The sequence below is a fragment of the Lagenorhynchus albirostris genome, chromosome 16 (genome assembly GCF_949774975.1).
Source record: "Lagenorhynchus albirostris chromosome 16, mLagAlb1.1, whole genome shotgun sequence".
Taxonomy (NCBI): Eukaryota; Metazoa; Chordata; class Mammalia; order Artiodactyla; family Delphinidae; genus Lagenorhynchus; species Lagenorhynchus albirostris.
Genome location: NC_083110.1, coordinates 35,359,030 through 35,378,756, shown reverse-complemented (window position 1 = coordinate 35,378,756; position 19,727 = coordinate 35,359,030). Strand labels below are relative to the sequence as shown.

At 47.4% G+C, this 19,727-nt stretch overlaps 1 protein-coding gene across 2 annotated transcripts in view; it reads left to right on the top strand.

Moving 5' to 3' along the window:
• Positions 1-19,727, top strand: part of GRID1 (glutamate ionotropic receptor delta type subunit 1) — a 666,177-nt gene that overhangs the window by 458,530 nt on the left and 187,920 nt on the right. For both annotated transcript variants that reach the window (XM_060125913.1, XM_060125914.1), the window contains exons 7-8: positions 5,672-5,833; positions 7,353-7,472. In XM_060125913.1, the coding sequence (XP_059981896.1) occupies positions 5,672-5,833; positions 7,353-7,472 (282 nt within the window). The remainder of the gene's footprint in view (positions 1-5,671; positions 5,834-7,352; positions 7,473-19,727) is intronic.

The following is a 19,727-nucleotide window of genomic DNA, read 5'->3' as shown; positions in this document are numbered from 1 at the left end:
GCTGCAGGGCACTGAGGCTTGGGGTGCAGCCCTTGGAGATGTGACAGGGCAGGATGTGCATCTGAGAACGACAACTCGGTGCAGGGTGGAATTGGAGGGCCTAGGCTGGGAGACGAGGTAACCAGGGGTTACCATCTCCCCAGGGAGAAATGAGGCACCTGAACTATGTGGTGGCCGTGGGAAGTGACCATGTAGAGAGGATTTAGGAAGCTTCCCCAGGGGTGAAACCCCTAAGCCTGGGCAGGGGACGGGCAGCCGGTGACAGTGTGCAGGGCATAGCACCTCCCACAGGTACTGGGCTGCAGCTGCCCCTAGTCACATCCTGACTGCTTCTCCTCTCCCCTGTGCACCTGGGTGGTCTTGCTGCAGGACTGGCTGTGCCCCAGGCTCCCGTGGCTGAGCCAGCCCTGCAGCGCAAATGTCAGGCCTTTGAAGTGGGCCAGGCCACTTCCCTTTCAGGAACCTGGGTCCGGGTATTGTAGAGGCCCTCACTCTGGGCCTTCCTATATTGGCAGCTTTTATAGAATACCCCGGGAGCAGAGAAGTGGCCTTTTCCTCAAAGGGCAGCTCTGCAACACTTCAGAACATGTAGACCTGAAAGGCCCGGATCAGGCCCAGGGGGCTATGGCAGTCGTGACGTTGCTGCCGGACCAGGAGGAAGCCAGGGACATGCGCCCAGGTGAGCAGATTTCAGGCAGCGCTGGGGATGTGAGACTCAGGGCTGATCCTTGCTCAGTCTTTTGACCCAGAAGCTACAGAAGCCAGATATGACCCCTGCTTGCCCTTGAAAAGCTTTCGGACCAAGGGCCATTGAAGGAGAGGGTGAATGGTGGTGGAAGATAGAAACTGCTTTTCACGACCCACGCTGGGCCTCAGCTGCCAGCAATACCCCCGGACAATCTCTCAGCTCATCCACATTGAAGTCAGGAGCCTGCTTGGGTCCTTCATTTCCCCTTCCATTCCTTTCTGTCCCTGTTACCCCCCAAAACAGAAATGCATGCAAAGAGCTCAGGATGGTACTAGGCACCCAGGGTTATCACCACCTGCCTTTCACAGGGCGGGTAAATCAGGGCTGCCCCTCTGCACCTCTCCAGGGCCACTGATCGCACTGTATTTTATTGTCATCAAGATAAGGTTAGAGCTTTAAATGACTTGTTCAACATCACCTCGCAAGTAAGTTCAAGAGGAGATTCAATTCACCCATACAGTGAGCATTTATCAAGCATGTGCTATATCCATGTGCTGCTGTCCACTCTGGGGGTTCAGCAGTGAGTGGAGCTGGCCCAGGTTGTGATGAATCCAAAGCTCTTGCTCATCCTCCCAGGGCCCCAGCTAAGCTCCCCACATGGTAGAGTAAGAGTTGTACTGTAGGACAGCAAAAGGGGACCCCAGCATGCATCTCTAGGGTGGCTATAACTGAACCAGCTGGGCCCCTTGCAGCTGTGTACCCACTTAGAATGGAGGCCACAGGCTCCCAGGAAAGCCTCTGCCAGCTCTGGCTCTTGTCTGCCTCTGACTTTACTCCATCTTGCATCTCTGACCTGGTCCCAGGTCTTTTGCTGTGCATCTGCGTCTTTCCTCTGCCACGCCCTTGGCCTCAACACTTGGCCTCTCTTTAGCTTCTCAAGTCTGCTCTTACCTGAAATGCTTTTACAGTCTTTTGTCACTTCAGTGCTGCAGTGTTCCTAGGCCAGCCAGAGCCCAGGGCTTCTGCCAGCAGAGGGATGAGGTGACATTGTCTGCTCTGCTTGTCTGTCTTTTGCTAGTGAACTCTGTGCTGGACCTCATCTGAGATGTGAGGGAGAGAGGCAAGGACTCTTTCAGGCCAGGGCCCCTTCTCTGACCCTGTGACCTGTAGCTCCAGCTCGGGCTGTTTGCCCCTCGAGACCAGCAGTGAGTGAGGGTCCATGCAGCTGAGAGCCTCTGTCCTTCTACACTTCTCCTCTTGCCTCAGGGACCTGGCTTGACCAAGCCGGGACACTGGGACACTGGTCTTCACCCACCCACCATGAGGAAAGGCTTTTCTTATGTTTGTCAGGACCTGGAGGGAGCCCCAAGCAGAGGCTGCCTTTTTACTCTATGTCCGTGATCTTTTCCCCTAAAAGTTCCTTCTCTGGACAACCAGACTGTGAGGGTAGCATCCCTCCCTTTGTATACCCACCAGTGGACCTGGCAAGTCACCTAAGTGAGAATGCTGAGGTTGGTGGAGCCATACATCAGTACTGGAGTGTTAGCTTCTGCCAAGGCAGGGAGAAGTATTGAGACAGCACCTTACAAGAGAAGGGGCAGGAGTGAGTGGAGAGATGGAAACAACTCCAAGTTGACTCAAGAAGGCTCAAGCAGACATTCTGCGCAAGCTATAAATGAGAAACAGATTTTTGTTTGAACAGAGGAGGTACCCTCTCAAGTCAAAGTTGGAAGCAGAAAATCTCTTTTTCGTGCTATTTTGTACGTTTTCTCTTTTTGTGAACCAAGATCAATGTGTACATTCTTAGCAGAGATCCATCCATCCATCCACCCATCCACCCATCCATCCATCCATCCATCCACCCATCCACCCACCCATCCATCCATCCATCCATCCATCCATCCACCCATCCACCCATCCACCCATCCATCCATCCACCCATCCATCCATCCATCTATCCATCCATCCATCCATCCATCCATCCATCCATCCATCCATCCACCCATCCACCCACCCATCCACCCATCCATCCATCCACCCATCCATCCATCCACCCATCCATCCACCCACCCATCCACCCATCTTCCCCACTCACCCCCACATACCTATCCATCCAGACTCATCCACCCCTCCACCATGCATCCATCCATCAAACATGCATTAAGCACCAACCGTGTGTCTTGGTTGGTGCCGAGTTCTAGAGTTGGTGAAAATATATAGACCTGGAAAAGAGCATTGCTCAAACCTGTTCTTCCTTTGGCCTTTCTGAGTCACATCCTGTTTTTTCCTCTTCATGACAGGCCTTTCTGCATTCATACATTTGTATCATATGAATCACTTATGTAATTAAGTACTTTAATTTATTGTGACTAGAAGTGCTGGAGGGAAAAAAGGAAATTCCACTGGGCGCTAGTCTGGGCCACTGCAGGGAAGGTGTTGCCCCGTGTGTGTGTGTGTGTGTGTGTGTGTGTGTGTGTGAATGCACACATAGGCGGGGATGTGGGTCAGAGAGTCCCAGCTGGTTGAATAGCATTGGCTGTGAGTGGTTGGCCAGGAGATCCACAAACGTCTTAAGAAGAGAAATCTTCACATCATCAAGGACTCTCAGCTCTGAGTTATCCTTTTGGAAGAAATAAAATAAAAAATAAGACCAAGCCAACTCTAAGTGGCTTACATCCTCTTAGAACACCTCCATTATTGGTTTGTATTTCAGAGGGGAGGTACACATATCAGAAATAATTTTGCAGTGGTAGAGGCTCCTGAGAGCTGGGGGCTGACAAGAGCAGGGAGTGGGTTTGTCTTTCTCATCAAGGCAATGATCCCCCAGGGTTCAAGGAGTAGGAGACAGTGTTCTGTCCTGTCTGTTCCCTGCAGGACAGGGGGTGAATTCCCAGTGGTAGGAGTGATTTCTCTCTGCTGTCAGGTAAGCACCTGTGTGGTGCAGGACCCTGAAAAAGGTCACTAGGCACTGACATGCCTGCTCCCCTGTGGCCTGAGGACCTTGTTTAAATCAGCAGTGGTCGGTCACGCCAGGCGTGCTCCTGTCCGTCTTCCACCTACCAAGTGGAGAGGCGTCAGACATGCAGGCCTTAGTGACATACATCCCTGTGCCCACTGCAAGGACACCAGTTGAGGGTGGATAGGACAGGGCTGTGTAGGAATGGTCAAGCACAGGGACATCCATGGAGGAAGAGGTCAGCTCTGCTCAGACACGTCACGGCAGAGATGACCCCCGGAGGTTAGCATGAGTTGGGGAAAGGGCACGATGGAGCAGATGTGTGTGATGCCCTGGACCAGCTCCTTTGGGCCACCTCTGATTTCAGTTGCAGAGGACAGTTCCTAACACCCAAGTTCCTGTCTGGGCCTCTGCTTTGGGGGTAACCCATCTAAGACTCGTGAGGAAGGGAATTGTAGGCTGAGAACAAGATATGGAGGTGTTGAGAGTGTGAGGGGCATACTGGGGAGCAGTGGGAGGGGGCTGGAATTCTTCCCACAGCCCAAGGATCCTATTTGATCTTCCCAGGAGTCCTGTGAGGCCAACATATTGTCCTATGTATATCCGGCGGTTTTGTTTTTCTGAAATATTTTTAGCAGACACCTTGCTGCTGAGGTGTGCAGAGAATCATCCCCTTGACCCACTTTGGCTAATGGTTGTTTGTGCAACAGTTACCCGTGAGGGGTCACAGACCTGACCGAGGGTGGGTGTTACGTCCCCCCGCCACTTCATGCTCCGTGACATCCCCTTGGAGGAGCGGGGTGGGGTGCAGTGGTGGTAACCTCGGGAAGCGGGGCTGTCCTCCTCCCCACCAAGGGCTCTTGTGACCGCTGGAGTCCAGGCTCACGCCCATCCGGGTCTTAATCACGGTCATGAGGGTGGCCCAGACCTGTCCCACCCCTGCATCTCACCACTGTGGTGCCGCTCTTCTCACTGTTATTACGAACTTTCCCTTACTACCGTGCTCTCAGGAGTTCTGAGAGGGACTATGTCTCCTCTAAGATCCAGCTCTACTGTGGACAGCTAAGCAAAGGAGTAATTCTCAGAGGCTCATGGTTGCAAATTCCAAAGGCGTCCCCTAGCCAGCAGTGATGTCACTGTAGCGCAGGCTCCGTGGCCTCCAGAATCTCACACAAGCTGCCGGTGTCACTCAGGCCACCGTCTGCCCTAGGCCTGTCCAGGGACCAGAGTGGTCTTTCTAAGGCACAGGTCTGATGTCAGGCACAGATCCTAAAGCCACCTGTGTTGTTCCTCTTTAGCACGGCCCACACGGTTCATGATCCCTGCCTCCGTACTGTCCCCTTGATGCAGACATCTTGAAGTGTTTTCAGTCCCTCTAACCCAGGGGTCAGCCAGCTGTGGCCCACTGTCTATTTTCTAAATGAACTTTTCTTAGCACATCCTCTGTGTCTGCACCATCTGGAACAGCTTTCCTGCTAGACCAGCATGGTTGACCAGTTGCAAAAGAGACTGATAGGGCCCACAAAGTCTAAAATCTTCACTATCTCGTCCTTTGCTGAAAATGCTGGTGGAACCTGCTCTACCTGGCCCAGCTTCTTTGCACCTTCATGCCTCTTCAAATGTGGTGCCTTCCCTACAATGCTGCCCACCCTTTATCCTAATCCTTCTAGACTGAGCTTTGTGCCCATCCTTCCCTCCATCCTTTGTTACCTGAGTGTGATGCCCCCTCCAGTCTTACATAGAGCTGTGTCCAAGCCCCAGTCATGGCTCTGATTGCACTGGTTCTGTTGATGGACAGATCCACCTCCCGCTCTAGTTCCTGAAGCGGGGCCAGGTCTGATTCTACTCAGGACTCCAGCACCTGGCTGGGTGCTTGGATGACCAACTGGAAGCCAAAAGATCATGGCCTAGGTATTGGGCCCCACTTCTCAGTGTTAGCATCGTGGGTCACTCTAGTCCTCTACTGGTTTCTCCCTGTCCCTGGAAATGCACCAATGGAAAGGGTTTCACCATCTTTGTCTTTGCAGATCTCTAACCTCTACCTATACGACAGCGTCCTGATGTTGGCCAACGCCTTCCACAGGAAGCTGGAGGATCGGAAGTGGCACAGCATGGCAAGCCTCAACTGCATCCGCAAGTCCACCAAGCCATGGAATGGAGGGAGGTCCATGCTGGACACGATCAAAAAGGTGTGTGCAAGGGGCACCCTCCAGGCCAAGGCCAAAGACAAGCCCCTTCTCACACCCCCACTCTCTTCCCGCTCCAGGAGGCTGAGCTCTTTCTGTGGTCACCCAGCCAGGCCCCTCCCAGGCCTCTCCACTTGCCACTCTTCCTGTCCCGGCATTTGAGGGCTGGTGAGCTGGGGTTCATGGATACGTGTTATTATCATCTTCATTTTATATAAGGAGATTAGTATCAGAGAGGTTATGTAACGTGCCCAGGATCACAAGTAAGTAAGAAAATGGAGGCAACCAGCTTGCTCATGCCTGCCAGATACCCCACTCTGCAGGCTGCCCCTGTCCCCAGGAGAGTTTGTCTCAGTTGGCAGTGCACGTACTACTCAGCAGGACCTCACGTTGTGTGTGTGTGTGCATGTGTGTGTGCATCCCTGTGCATACATCGGCGTACCTCCGACTTGCTGGATTTCGTGTCACACCTTAGCATGTAGGACATCATGTGTCCTATATGCTTAGGTGTGACAGTGAATCCATCAAAAGACTGGATCTGAAGTGAACTGGGTAATCCACAGAAGTGTTAGCGTGAATTGGCTTTGAGAGGCTTCAAAAAGACATTTAGGGAAATCTATAGTGCCGGGAGTCTTAGTCACAGTAAATTCTGCATGGTTTCCATAGCAGTGCATGGAGTCTGATGTTGGTTTGAATCTGCTGCAGCCCAAGCCCGAGCGGGGGCCTCTTTGGGACCAGCTCATTCTCTGGGACTCTCCCCACTTACAGTCTGTGGGAGATCAAAGCTGGCTGTGATCCCCCACCCCAGGCTTGAAGAAAGAAAAGGGCTCAGCACAGGTTCACTCAGCCCCTCTGCCACCTGCTGCTCCAGAGGCCGCAGAGCGACCAGAGAGAGGCGCAGGGCTGGGACGCCCCTACATCCGCTGTGTGCCAGCCACCACGCCTTGTACCCGTTCTCCTTCGGCCCTTGCAGGCTCTGTGATGTGGGTCTAATGAACTCCAGGCCGAAGCTGGGAGATGGGAGATGACTTGCCCAAGGTGGCAAGCCAGACTTGAGCTGGGTTTTAGCCTCCAATGCTCACGCTCGCTGCCCCGCCACTTCCCGCCACCTGTGTGAGATGGCTCTCGCTGACCTTGGCCTTCCGTCTTGGCTCAGGCTAAGGTGAGCCCCTAGAGCAGGTTGCAGTGAAAGACTGTAAGCTCCAGGAGGGTGGGGACAAAAGCCGCCACTCTCTAATCTCAGGGCTGGCATGGTGTGTGGCATAAAGCAGATGCTCTGATCATATCAGCGGCATGAATGATGGGGACAAGCCTAGGAACTTCCCTTGTGAGCAAGGGCCTGGGAAGTGTTGAGCCTGCTCTGAGGCCCCAGGGCCGCCAGCACCTCTTGCCTTATTATAGTGCATCCATTGTTTCTCAGACGTTGGCGACCACTTCCTTTCTCTTCCTTCCCTTTGGGGTTCCATCCCCTGCCCGTCCACTTTTGCCCTACCCTCTCATGGTTTTTCCTTCTCTCTCGCAGGGCCACATCACTGGTCTCACAGGGGTGATGGAGTTTCGGGAAGACAGCTCGAACCCCTACGTGCAGTTTGAAATCCTGGGCACGACCTACAGCGAGACCTTTGGCAAAGACATGCGGAAGGTAAGCCTCGGGGCGCTCACCTCCTGCTTTTCCTACTGCCGTGCGTTGGGCCTGTGTTCCAAGCAGATGTTAACCGGCACGAAAGTCCCCTCTCCAGTCTTTCTCTGCAGATGCTGCTGTTGATGCTGGTGTTCGTGGGACATGGTGGGGAGGAGGCTCCAAGGGGTTTCGGACGGAAAGTGCCACTGATTCAGCTCTGAGTACAGCAGGGGCGTCTGGTGCCCGTGGGTCCTGCTGCTTGGGCCTGGAGGACCAGCCTGTGGTCCTGGACAAGGCCAGCAAAAGGGGTGATGTGTTTTCCTGGAGTCGCTGAAATCAGCCCAATGCTGGGGACAGGTGTGACTGTTACTAAGGCAGGAGGCAGAGGTTACGGGCAGAGAATGTCCCCGATCCAAGAGTGAGGCAAAGCCATGGCCAGAAGATGAGCTCCGTGGAGCATGAGAGGCAGGCAGTGCAGGCGTCCACTGGAGACACAAGTGAGAGACAGGTGAGCCGCGGAGTTCAGGGTGGGCTTCGACTTGCTTTTATTTGTTGCTGATGCAAGTGGCAGGCCTGGGGACTCTTTTCAGTGATACTTTGTCTCTTCCTCCCCCACCCCATGGTGGGGGGCGTTCAGAATTGAGGTCTGGCAAGGTAGCCTTTACCCAGAGTTGGGACTCCCCAAATTGAAGGGGAGGCCTGTGAAGTCAAGAGTCAAATAAGGTGTTAGGACCAAGAGGTCAGTGTGGCAAGCAAGGGGATGGAACAGTTATCCAGCAAGCGACCTCAGATGCGGTGCTTATGAGCCGGTGTGGAGCCAATAGCCGGGGTGCAGGTAAGGGCAGTTGCTGGCTCTCCAGGGATGCTCTCCCACAAGTGGCCTGCACAGGAAGACCACGTGCTTGTTGGAGCCAGAGATGGGAGCACCCACGATGTAAAGGGGTCACAGGGCTCCGTGTAATCAGGAAAGCACTAAAGCATGAGCTGGTTGGCATAGACTCAGGCAGAGGCTCCTGCAGTCACACACACACACACACACGCATGCGCGCGCGCGCACACACACACACACACACACACACATTTCTATACATCTGAGGGGGAGACATCTCTACTAATGATAGTGCCCTGGAGATGAAGCGCATGGTGAGTTCTCAGCAGGTGGGATAAGCCTCTAATAGAGAGCCCTCTAGCCTGGCCTCTAGCATTGGCTAGGGGCGGCAGAGGGGCAGGAAGGGGTTACATGATGTTGGGGTACTGAGAATCTGGATGAAGGCATTCTCTGGCTGTGCTCCTTGAGGACCAGATGGAAGGATGCATGTGTGAAGTCGTGGAGGGTGTGAGAGCTGGAAAGCACGGGGGGAGCTCTCATCAGTTAGAACATGGGGAGGAGGCCTGGCTTGCTAGGGAGAGGCTGGGTTGGCTGGGGGGTCCATTTGTGATGTGGGGATGGTGGACTTTCAGCCCGTTCCGTGACAGAAAGTATAGTCATGAGTTGGTCAAATAATAAGAAGTTCAAAAATTGGTTGTGAGGCAATGGTGACACCCAAGCTTTGATGACATTTGGGAGCTCGGAAGATTGATTGTGGCATCAGAAGGGGGGTTAGTGACTATGGTGTGAAACCTTGGGAAGCCAGGGTGTGGCCTGCAATGTCAGGGGTGTCAGAGATGACCTGTGATGTCTGTTAGGGATGCCCAAAGCTGTGAGGTTTGGTGGGTGGGAGCCTGGGGATGGGTGGTCAGCGTTGGTCTGGGTCATTCATGGCCACAGTAGAAACTCGCTTATGTTGGGACTCCCACCTGGCAAGGGGAAACCAGGACCAGGGAGCCCTTTCAGTCAATCTGGTATGAAAGGAGCTGCCTGCCTCAGTGACCATTCATATTTGCCACAGTACTTGTCTTCATCCCCAAGTCTTCCTCTGAGATCCTAGAAAATCAGACCCTGCCTGCTGGCTCCTTTGCTACCCGCCTCCACTTTCTTTTAGCTCAGCTCTAACCCCAAGGTCTCCCCACTGGGTGGGAATGTTGGCTGTAGGGCTCCCTGCCTCGTCTTAGGCAGCTGACTGGGGTCATGCTGGCCACTCCAGGTGCCTGAGAGAGGGGAGGTACTGAGTCCTCCACTTCCCATTTCAGGTGTCTGGGCCTTCCGTGTTGCTATGGCAACGCTCCTTCAATACCCTGAAACCAATGGGAGCTTGAATCTCTCAGTATAAGGAGCTGCCGAGCAGGAGGTCTGAATGTGATTGAGTTGGAAGGGAAGCTGATTTTCAAGTGGGCTTTATTTTTAAATGTAATCTTTTGTCATTTTAAAATCTGCCCTTAATAACTGCATATCCCAGTTGTTATCTGTCTGCCTGGCAGCTTATCTCTGTTAAGGAGAAGTTATCTGGAAAGCAGGGAATGGGATTTACCATAGCAAATGTTTGCTATTCAGGCCCAGGGTGCCTTAAAGCAAGGCCTGTGGGGGTTCAGGATGAAGCAAGGAGAGCGCCTTGGGACAGAGTGGCACGGGTCTAGGGGAGCATTTAAAGGCAGAGCCGAGCTGTGGTTCCTGGTGGAAGATGGGGATGGGAGGGGTAGGGCTGGGAAATTGGGGCAACCTAAAAATAAAGTTGAGGGTGGGCAGCAGATGTGATGGTAGGATTAGGGTTCAGAGACACACAAAGGCAGTGCAAAGATGGATCAGTCATCCTTAGGAGGCAAGGGCAGCTCTGAGGAGGCCCCTCAGCTGCATCTCTCTGTGGCTAGAGGAGCCAGCTGGACTGACGACAGGGTCCTCTCATGGTGGAGCAGTGTCAGGGGGTCCCTGAAAAGATGACAGGTATCAATATATTAATATATCCTCTATCTATCTGTACTGAAAAACAACAACAGTAAACGAACACAGACACAAAAGCAAAAACCAAGTAGTTTCTTTAAGATTTAAATCTAGAGGAATTGTTTAAATTAGGGAGCAAATGGATGTTTTCTTAAAGTGAATACCCTGGAGGGAACTCTCGGGGAGGGTGAGTCACCCAGACAGTTTAGGTTAAGTGGCATCAAGAGGCTGTAGATTACTCAGCCCCTCCGGAGGATGGAAGGAGTGGGTGAGCGCCTTTCACTGCAGGGTGCTGGACAAATACTTACTAAATTATCTCATCCAGGAAGCCCATTCTTGTTGAGGGAGTGTGGGATGGCACAATCAAAGGTCCATGTCACCCTCTTGCTGCGTAACTCCAGGCAAAATATTAATCATCTTTGTGTTCCTCTTGGAGCTGTCTGGCATGGGTGATTACCAAGCAACCCCTCCAGGGGCAGGCTTTGCTGGAAAGTCTTGTCCAGCTCCCACAGGACTTGCCTTAATATTTGTTCCTATTGGAGCCCTACACTTTTCTCTTTGGCTTTCTCTTTGTTCGGACGGAAGTCTCCAAAGGAGGGTCCCATGGGTTCGTCCTTGCAAATGTCCTCAGCTCATGACATGAGCTGGGATGGGATTGGTGGAGACCACCTGTAGGAAAGTTTCCAAAGGTGGGGGCAGGGAACGTTGTTTAAAGCACAGGACAAGAGCAAGCCGAGGAGGGACCACTGAGCACCTGCTGTGGGCAAAGGTGCATCACAGTACGTTGTCTCCCTGACCTGGGGGCCTTTGTGATGCTCCTGGCTCTGCTCTCCTGAGCGTTTGCAGCCACTTCCTTTTTGTGAATTTTCATGTTCTCAGATGGAAGGTGCAAACAGTAGGAACCTCGTGGTCACCCAGGTCATGACCCTCATGCAGCACTTGGCAGTGAGCGCTCTCCCGTGTGGCCTGGGCCATCAGCTTCAGGCGGCTGGAGCTATACACCTTCTCTGAGTATCTACCCCAGATCCCACAAGAGCAGAGAGGCACAGGGAGGCTTAGAGCATGGCTTTCTGCCTGCAGGTGCCCTGGATAGGCGGCTCCTCTCCACACCCGTGTGCCAAAGCCTGAGGCCAGAGACAGGAGCAGGGCTCTGCATGGTGGGCAGTGCCCATCCCCCCTTCCATGCCCAGGGGCAGATTCCACTCCTTGTAAGACCAAGGGCTGAGAGGGAGCTGGGGGCTTCACCTCTGATGAGATTTTGTTTTCAGGACTGTTTTGATATGATGAATGGAAGAAGGAAAACATGTTATAGTCTTCTCCACAAGCATGACTTGCCTGGAATGTAACGTGAGCCACAGCCCAGCAGAAACATTCTTCCATGACATGATTGCTGAGAATGTCTGCCCTTCTCTGTCCTAAAGATTTCCATTGTGGGGGAATCATTCCTTTCCACTAAGGAGGTTCCCTGGTACAGTGAAACTCTGGGAAAATTGCCAGATGCCTGAAGGCCCTTTGAACCTCATTTCCCATGGGCACCATCCACCTAATTCACTAGCTCAGTGGAGGTTAGCCTGTCTCCTTGGGCAGAAGGGTGGGGAAGTGGGCGGGAAGCATCTGGAAAGCCCGTGAAGCTGCTTTATGCGTTGACATTCCTGGACAAAGGACACCCTGGTGTGATGAGAGAGAGAAAGGGACTATTTGATGCTCCTTTCCATAGAGTAGAATTGAGTTAGGACCAAGAGACTAAGAAAGGATTTAGCCCAGTGGTTTTCCAGCTTTTCTCTAGTCCTAGAAAATCTGTTGCAGCAGTACCTTACTGCAACCCAAATATATTAAACCGTCATGGAAGCGGACATGCCGTGGTTACGATGGTGGGGAATTGGGGCAGGGGGTCTCGAGCTTCACCCAATCGGTCTCCCTGGTCCCCAGCCTCTCCATGGTGTTCTGTGCAGCTCCAGTGGGGAAACTGAGGCCCAGAGCCTGGAGAGACTCAGTTAGGTGGTACCAACAAGCAGGTGGCTGCGCTGGGGCTGGAAGCCAGGTTTCCTGGGGTGGGTATGGGGGTATGTGTGGCAAAGGGCCTGGAACATCATTTCTGAATTTAGGATGATGCGGTTCTGTGACTCCCTCACTCCCCTCAGCCTGTTTTCCACTGCTGCCCACCTCACTCCCCCAGCCAGCGTTAGGGCCCCACAGTCCCTTCCCATTGCTCTAGAGCCTGCTAACATGAAGTTCCACCAGTGCCATTGGCTTAGCCTCCCTGTTCCAGCAGTCACCCAGGGAGATGGGAGGCCTTCCTTCTCCTTTACTAGTTTAAGACGTTTCTTCTGTCTTCTCTGTCAATTTTGATTCTTCATAAAAGCTGGCTTTGGACAGGAATCAAATGGCTCTCTTGATGTCGTGGCCCCGGCAGGGCCTTGTGGCTGCTCTGAAAATAATTCACAGAGTAATAATTGCTCATCGTGGAGTGATTGTCATGCTATAGGACCCCAGCCCTCCCCGGGCTTGGAAATACATCATTAACATTCTTACCCAGGTCTGCTGCACTGTGTTACAAATTGTCCCACAGTCTCAGGGTCCAGGAGCTCTAAGCAGTGAGGCCAGGAGGAAAGGGTATCAGCCAGTGGACAAGAGAGCTCTGTAATGAAGCAGGAGCTGCCTCTAGAGCCCATGTGGGATCCTTTACCTGGTGGCTCCCGCCGCAGTGCCAGGAGCCTCGCAGTGGGTTCAGTAATGGGGAGGGGCGGTGGGCAGTGAGCGGTGGTGGGGCTGGGAGGAGGCAGCCTGAGAATTGTGCAGTGTCTCTATTAAGCTGCTCTGACAGAGACTCCGGCCATGCACAGGGAGTCACAGAAGAGAAATAAACTTCAGTCTCTTCATGGATTAGCATTCCTGCAGCGTATTTCCCAAGTAAAATGTCAACCCTTCCAAACCCTTGTGCAGAACCGCTTTGGATAGAACTGAGACCCCAAACAAACACTGCTGCTTCATCTGAGTAAAGGGATAAGGAAAAGATACGATTAAATATTTCATTTTAAGTGACATCTCTTCGTTTTGAAGATAGCATTGATACATGCTCATTTAGGGTAGAATATTTAGAAAATACAGATAAATGAAAAGAAGAATATAAAAGTCAGCTATAATCTCTGAACCAAGAAGTAGATACTGTTAGCATTTCTGGTGCATTTTACTTATTGTTATTTTTTTCTTCTTCCCATCACCCTGCACATAGAGATAGTAATATGTATGCATATCAAGTTGCTATTTACTGTACATGAATTTTATATCCTGACTTCTCCACTTAATTCTGTCTTGGGAGTATTTTCTCACTTCTTTAACTATTCTTTACAACTATTTTTAATGGAAACACATTACTCAACTTATAGGGAGCCATCGTTAATTTTATCTTTCCATATGATGTATCTTTAGGCATTTTCACTGTATTATTATAGAATAGTATTGTGACAGATATCCAAAATACATATACTTTTATTACATCTATATTTCTTTAACTTTTTTTAGTAAGTGGAATTACAAAGCCACCGATAATAATTTTAGGTTCTTGATGTACTTGATACATACATATTTTCAAATTGATTATAGAAAGATTTAATAATTTACACATCCATCAGTAATATATGGAAGTCTCTGTTATATCCTATACTCAAAAATTGAGTGATATATTAAACATTTTTGCTAATTTGGTAACAGTATGAAAAAATGCTACTAAATTTGCATTTTGGGGAGATTGTACATTTAAAAATGTGATCATTGGTTATATATATTTCACATTTTGTAAATTATACCTCAGGTCCTTTGCTTTTTTATATCAGGAATGAAATTTTTCTTGTCAACTCATATAACCTGTCTTTTGGAAGGGAATTGATAGTTATTTGTGTCAAATATGTTGTTCCCATATATCCTTTGCTTGCTTGCCTATTTATTTATTTATTTATGGCTGTGTTGGGTCTTCGTTGCTGCACACAGGCTTTCTCTAGTTGCAGCGAGCGAGGGTGCCCAACTCTTTGTTGCGGTGCACGGGCTTCTCATTGCAGTGGCTTCTCTTGTAGCAGAGCACAGGCTCTAGGTGCGCGGGCCTCAGTAGTTGTGGCTCGTGGGCTCTACAGCGTAGGCTCAGTAGTTTTGGTGCACAGGCTTTGTTGCTCTGCGGCATGTGGGATCTTTCCGGACCAGGGCTCGAACCCGTGTCCCCTGCGTTGGCAGGCGGATTCTTAACCACTGCACCACCAGGGAAGTCCCTATCCTTTGCTTTTGAATTAAGAAAATATTTTCACATAGAGACATTTAAAAATGTATGTGTTTATATTTTTTTGGAAAGACATACCCAGTTTGCAAAGTAGATACTCTTCATCCATACTTTCTTCTAGTATTTTTATGGTTTGATTTTATTTCAGTGAAATCTGCCATCTACTTGGGATTAGATTTGGGGTAAATTGTGAGGTTATGGCCTATCTTTTACATTTTTCAGTACCGGCTCCTTCTGTCATTTATCCAGTAATCCTTCCTTTGCCCCATGGACTTGAATGTCATATTTATCATATGTTCTACTAAATTTTATGTATTTCCTCAGTGATTTTTTAAAAATTCTAAGACTCTTTTCTCTCTTTTCTTCCTCTGCTTAAATATAATTCATCTTTGTATATTATTAGAATGTGCTTGTCTGCAAGTAACAATGCTCACTTTGAGTGGCTTAAGGAATAAGGAAGACTTATTATCTCACATGAAAAGAGGCCTGGAGCTAGGGTGGCTCCAGGGTTGGCCACTTCAGACAATCAGTGCCCAGACCAAAGGCTCTGGTCTTTTTCATCTTTCTTCTTGGCTCTCCACAGGGCGGAGTCTGAGCTCTCCTCATAGTTTTAGGATGGCTGTGGCAGTTCCAACTGCCATACCCAGAAGGACAGCAGCACAGGGAAGAAGAGGGTATTCTTTTCTGTGTTTCCTTTTTATAGGTGGGGAGAACTTTCCCAGGAGTTGGCCCTGGCTTTCTGTCTTTATGTAATGGTTGTTTTGCTTTTTTGTTATTGCAGTTGAAGTTTTCCATCTAGATGCATATGTGACCGTGACCAATAGTTTCTCTCTCGGGTGCTTGTGTCCAACTTGTATTAGGGTTTACTCCCTTCATGATGTCGATGAGGAACTGCTCATTCTTTTACCCTTGTATGTACAGAGTGAAAGTTGGAAAAAAATTCAACTGTAAAATTATCTGGGCTAGATGTTGGTCTTGGAGCTATTACTTCGATATCTTGAAAAATTTCTTTTCTGGTTCCTACATTTCCTCGAGTCATTTTTAGTAACCTGCTGTACAGAAAATCTTAGGAAACACTGGCATTTTCAAATGTTTCATTAAAGCTCGATATAGTATTTGCAGATAATTTAAAAATATCTGCCTGTTGAAATATCTTTCTCTTCATTGATACTATTGTGTTTTTGTGTTGTCTTCCTTTATTTCTTGATTAGACTTGACCGAAGTTTTTTAAGTTGATTTCTTCAAAGAACCAGTTCTGATTTATTTAATCAATTTTGTTGCATTTTATGTGACTCGAATTAATTTGTTTGTTTTTCCTTCGTCTCCCTGCTGCTAGTATTCGTTTCATCGTTAATTTTTAAACTTAATGATATGAAGTGTTAGATATATTTTTTTTATTCTTTCCAGTTTTGGAATGTTCTTATTTTATTCTCAATACAGTTGTGGCTGAATCCTAGTGGTTTTTCTAACGTAAACTGAAGTGTAACACTCATATAGAAAAGTGCCTAAATCATGAGTAAATCACAGTGAATTTTCTGAACACACCCATGCAATCAACACCTACAACAAGAAACAGAACATCACCAGTGTCCCCAGAGGGCTCCCTCATGCCCCCTTCTGGTCATTACACTCCTGAGCGGAAACACTACTGACGTCTAACGCACTTATTCTGACCTCTTTTGTAACGGCCTTCTTTTGCTTAACGTCAGGTTTGTGAGATTTACTATTATTATCATCGTATATAGTTTTAGTTCATTCATTTTATTGTGTTTTAAAATATAGGTTTTATTATTCAGGTATGGTGAGGCCAACAGGTCAGGAGATCCCTGCTATTGAAAAGATAGTTTGTTACAATTCCTAAGAGAAGGGGGCACACCACACCATACAGGGCCACATGGGGACGCACCAGCCTCAGTCAGGAGGCAGAAGCAGTAGGGTAAAATGTGAACAAGAGCCTTTATTGTGGTTTGTAGGAAGGAATGGGCAGAAAAGATAGACTTGGCTATTTTTGGCCCTTTGCATTTTCTTATAAATTTAGGATTTCGACTGAAATTGCATGGACTCTAGATCAATTTAGGGAGAATTAACATCTTACTAATATGCTAATCCAACTCATGAACATAGTATCCCCTGAATTTACTTAGGTCTTTAATTTCTCTCAAGAGAGCTTTGCAACTTTCACTGTAGAGATTATGAATAATCTTTGTTTGATTTTTGCCCCCAGATATTGACATTTATGATAATATATATAGTATATATTAAATTTATTTTTCTACTTGTTCATTGTGTGTATATAGAAATATAGTTGGTTTGTATATGAAACTTGTTTCTAGTGAACTCTAGTTATTGATTTATTCTAATAGTTTGCCTGAAGATTCTTGAAGATTTTCTATACACACAATCATATCATCTATGAAAAATGAGAGTTCTTTTTCTTCTTAAATTTTTATGCCCTTTATTCCTTTCTCTTTACTGATTGCACTACTTAGGGTCATTAATTTAAGTTGTATAGATGTAATGATAGTGGGTATCCTTATCTTGTTCTTAATCTCAGGATAACTTTTTATAATGCACCATTTTTTAAAAAGATATTTATTTTATTTATTTATTTGGCTGTGTCGGGTCTTAGTTGCTGCACGCGTGTTCTTCGTTGCGGCTTCTCTCTAGTAGTGGTGCGTGGGCTCCAGAGCACTTGGGCTTAGTAGCCCCGCTGCATGTGGTATCTTAGTTCCCCGACCAGGGATTGAACCCGCGTCTCCTGCATTGGAAGGTGGGTTCTTTTTTTTTTTTTTAATTAATTAATTTTTATTTTTGGCTGCACTGGGTCTTCGTTGCTGCACGTGGGCTTTCTTTAGTTGTGGCGAGCAGGGGCTACTCTTCATTGTGGTGTGTGGGCTTCTCATTGCAGTGGCTTCTTGTTGTGGAACATGGGTTCTAGGCGCAGGGACTTCAGTAATTGTGGCACGTGGGCTCAATAGTTGTGGCTCGCGGGCTCTAGAGCGCAGGCACAGTAGTTGTGGTGCACAGGCTTAGTTGCTTCGCAGCATGTGGGATCTTCCTGGAACAGGGCACGAACCCATGTCCCCTGCATTGGCAGGTGGATTCTTAACCACTGCGCCACCAGGGAGGTCCCAGGAAAGCAGATTCTTAACCACTGGACTACCAGGGAAGTCCCAATGTGCTTGGTAAGTGTTCTTTTTTCAGACTGAGAAAATTCCCTTGAACTTCTAGTTTGCTAACAACTTTGTCAAAAGGGGTATTAGTGAAAGGTATTTTTACATTTAGTCAAAGACTCTTTTACATCTATTGAGATAATTATATAACTTATATTTTCACTTTTTACTCTTAATGCAGTAAATTGCATTGATTTATTTTTTTCCTTTTTGATGCTACCTTATTAATTCTCTTTTTTACATTAATACTATACCTTGCTGTTTTGAATATTATTATTTTACAATATGCTCCAGTATTTGGAAAGGTTGGTACCTCCTAATTTCTCTTCCTTTTCGTAATATTCTTTTTTTAAGTTAAACTTTTATTTTGAGATTAATGTAGATCCACATTCAGTTGTAATAAATAATACAGAGAGATCCCAAGATCCAATATACCCTTTATTGTTTCTTCCAGTGGTAGACATTGATCCAGTGCCTGAATCTGACTCACTTTCAGATTTCCTCAGTTTCATTTGTGTGTGTGTGGGGTGTGTGTGTGTGTGTGTTTGCTCTGGGTATTACAATATACATATGCGACTTATCAGTCTATCAGTCAACATTTTACCACTTTGAGTGACATACGGAAATCTTACTTCCATTTGGGTCTCTTTACTTTCTTCACTTTTAAATTTCATTGTCTTGAGTATCAGTGTTATAATTTCTGTTTCAGTCATCAAATATGATATATAAAAAACTCATGAGGAGGTCAATCTATTGTATATTCTCATATTTCTACTCTTTCTGTTGTTCTTTATTATTTCTGATGCTCCAAGAATCCTTTTACCATTTCTTTTCTGTTTAATAAACTTCCTTTAGCCAATATTTAAGGATCAGTCTGTTAGCCACAAATTCTTTTCATTTTCCTTCCTCTGGTAATGCCTTTATTTCTTTTTCATTCCTGAAAGATAGTTTTGCCAGATACAGAATTTGTGGTTGAGAATTCTCCTTTCAGCACTGGAAACGTGTTGTGCCATTTCTCCTGCCCTCCATGGTTTCAGATTAGGAATCTGCTGTCATTTAATTTGGTTTTCTTCTGGCTAGTTTCTCTCTGTGTGCTTTCAAGATTTTTTTTCCTGTGTTTGTTTTTCAGAAGTTGTATTATGATGTATTGTGTTATGGATTTCTTTGAATTTACCCTGTTTGGGCTTCCTAGATTCTTGCATCTCAAAGTTTAAGTCTTTCACTGAATTTGATAAATTGCCGGCCATTATTTATCTGAATACTCCTTCATCCCCACACTCTTTCTCCTCTCTTTCTGGTATTCCAATGAAATTAATGTTAGATATTTTATTATTATTCCACAGGGCCCTGAGGCCCTGTTCATTTTTTTTTCAGTCTCATGTTATGTAAATTTTATTGTTCTGTTAGCCAGTTTACTGATTCTATCCTCTGTCCTTTAAACTCTAAAATAATCCCATCCAGTGAGTTTTTTATTTTTGTTAATTTGCAGTTCCATAATTTCCATTTAGTTCTATTTTATACTTTCTCTTTGCTGAGATTTTCTATTTTTTCATTTGTTTCAAGAGAATTTGTAATTGCTTGTTGAAGCATTTTTATAATGAAATTAAAATCCTTATCCGATAATTCTAACATCTGATTGTCTTGTCTTTGCATCAGTTGATTGTCTTTTCTTTTTTTAAATCCGAGTTGTGATTTTCCTGGTTCTTGATATGATGAGTAATTTTTTTTTAATAAATTTATTTATTTTGGCCTTTCTCACCTTCTGAGATGGCCCACACTCTGTCTGTGGAGTGTGTTTCTCTATAAATAAATCCACTTGTTACCTATCACTTTATCTCTCACTGAATTCCTTCTGCAATGAGACATCAAGAAGCTGAGCTTCATTAAGTCCTGAAACCAGGTGCTGACCCTTTATTCCCAACTTACAGCTACACCAACTCCCGCTCATCGTCAACACCACTGGGGATGTCTTCTGAGCTGTTTCTTTGTGAGAATTTTTTGGGCACTAACACCTGTTTGGG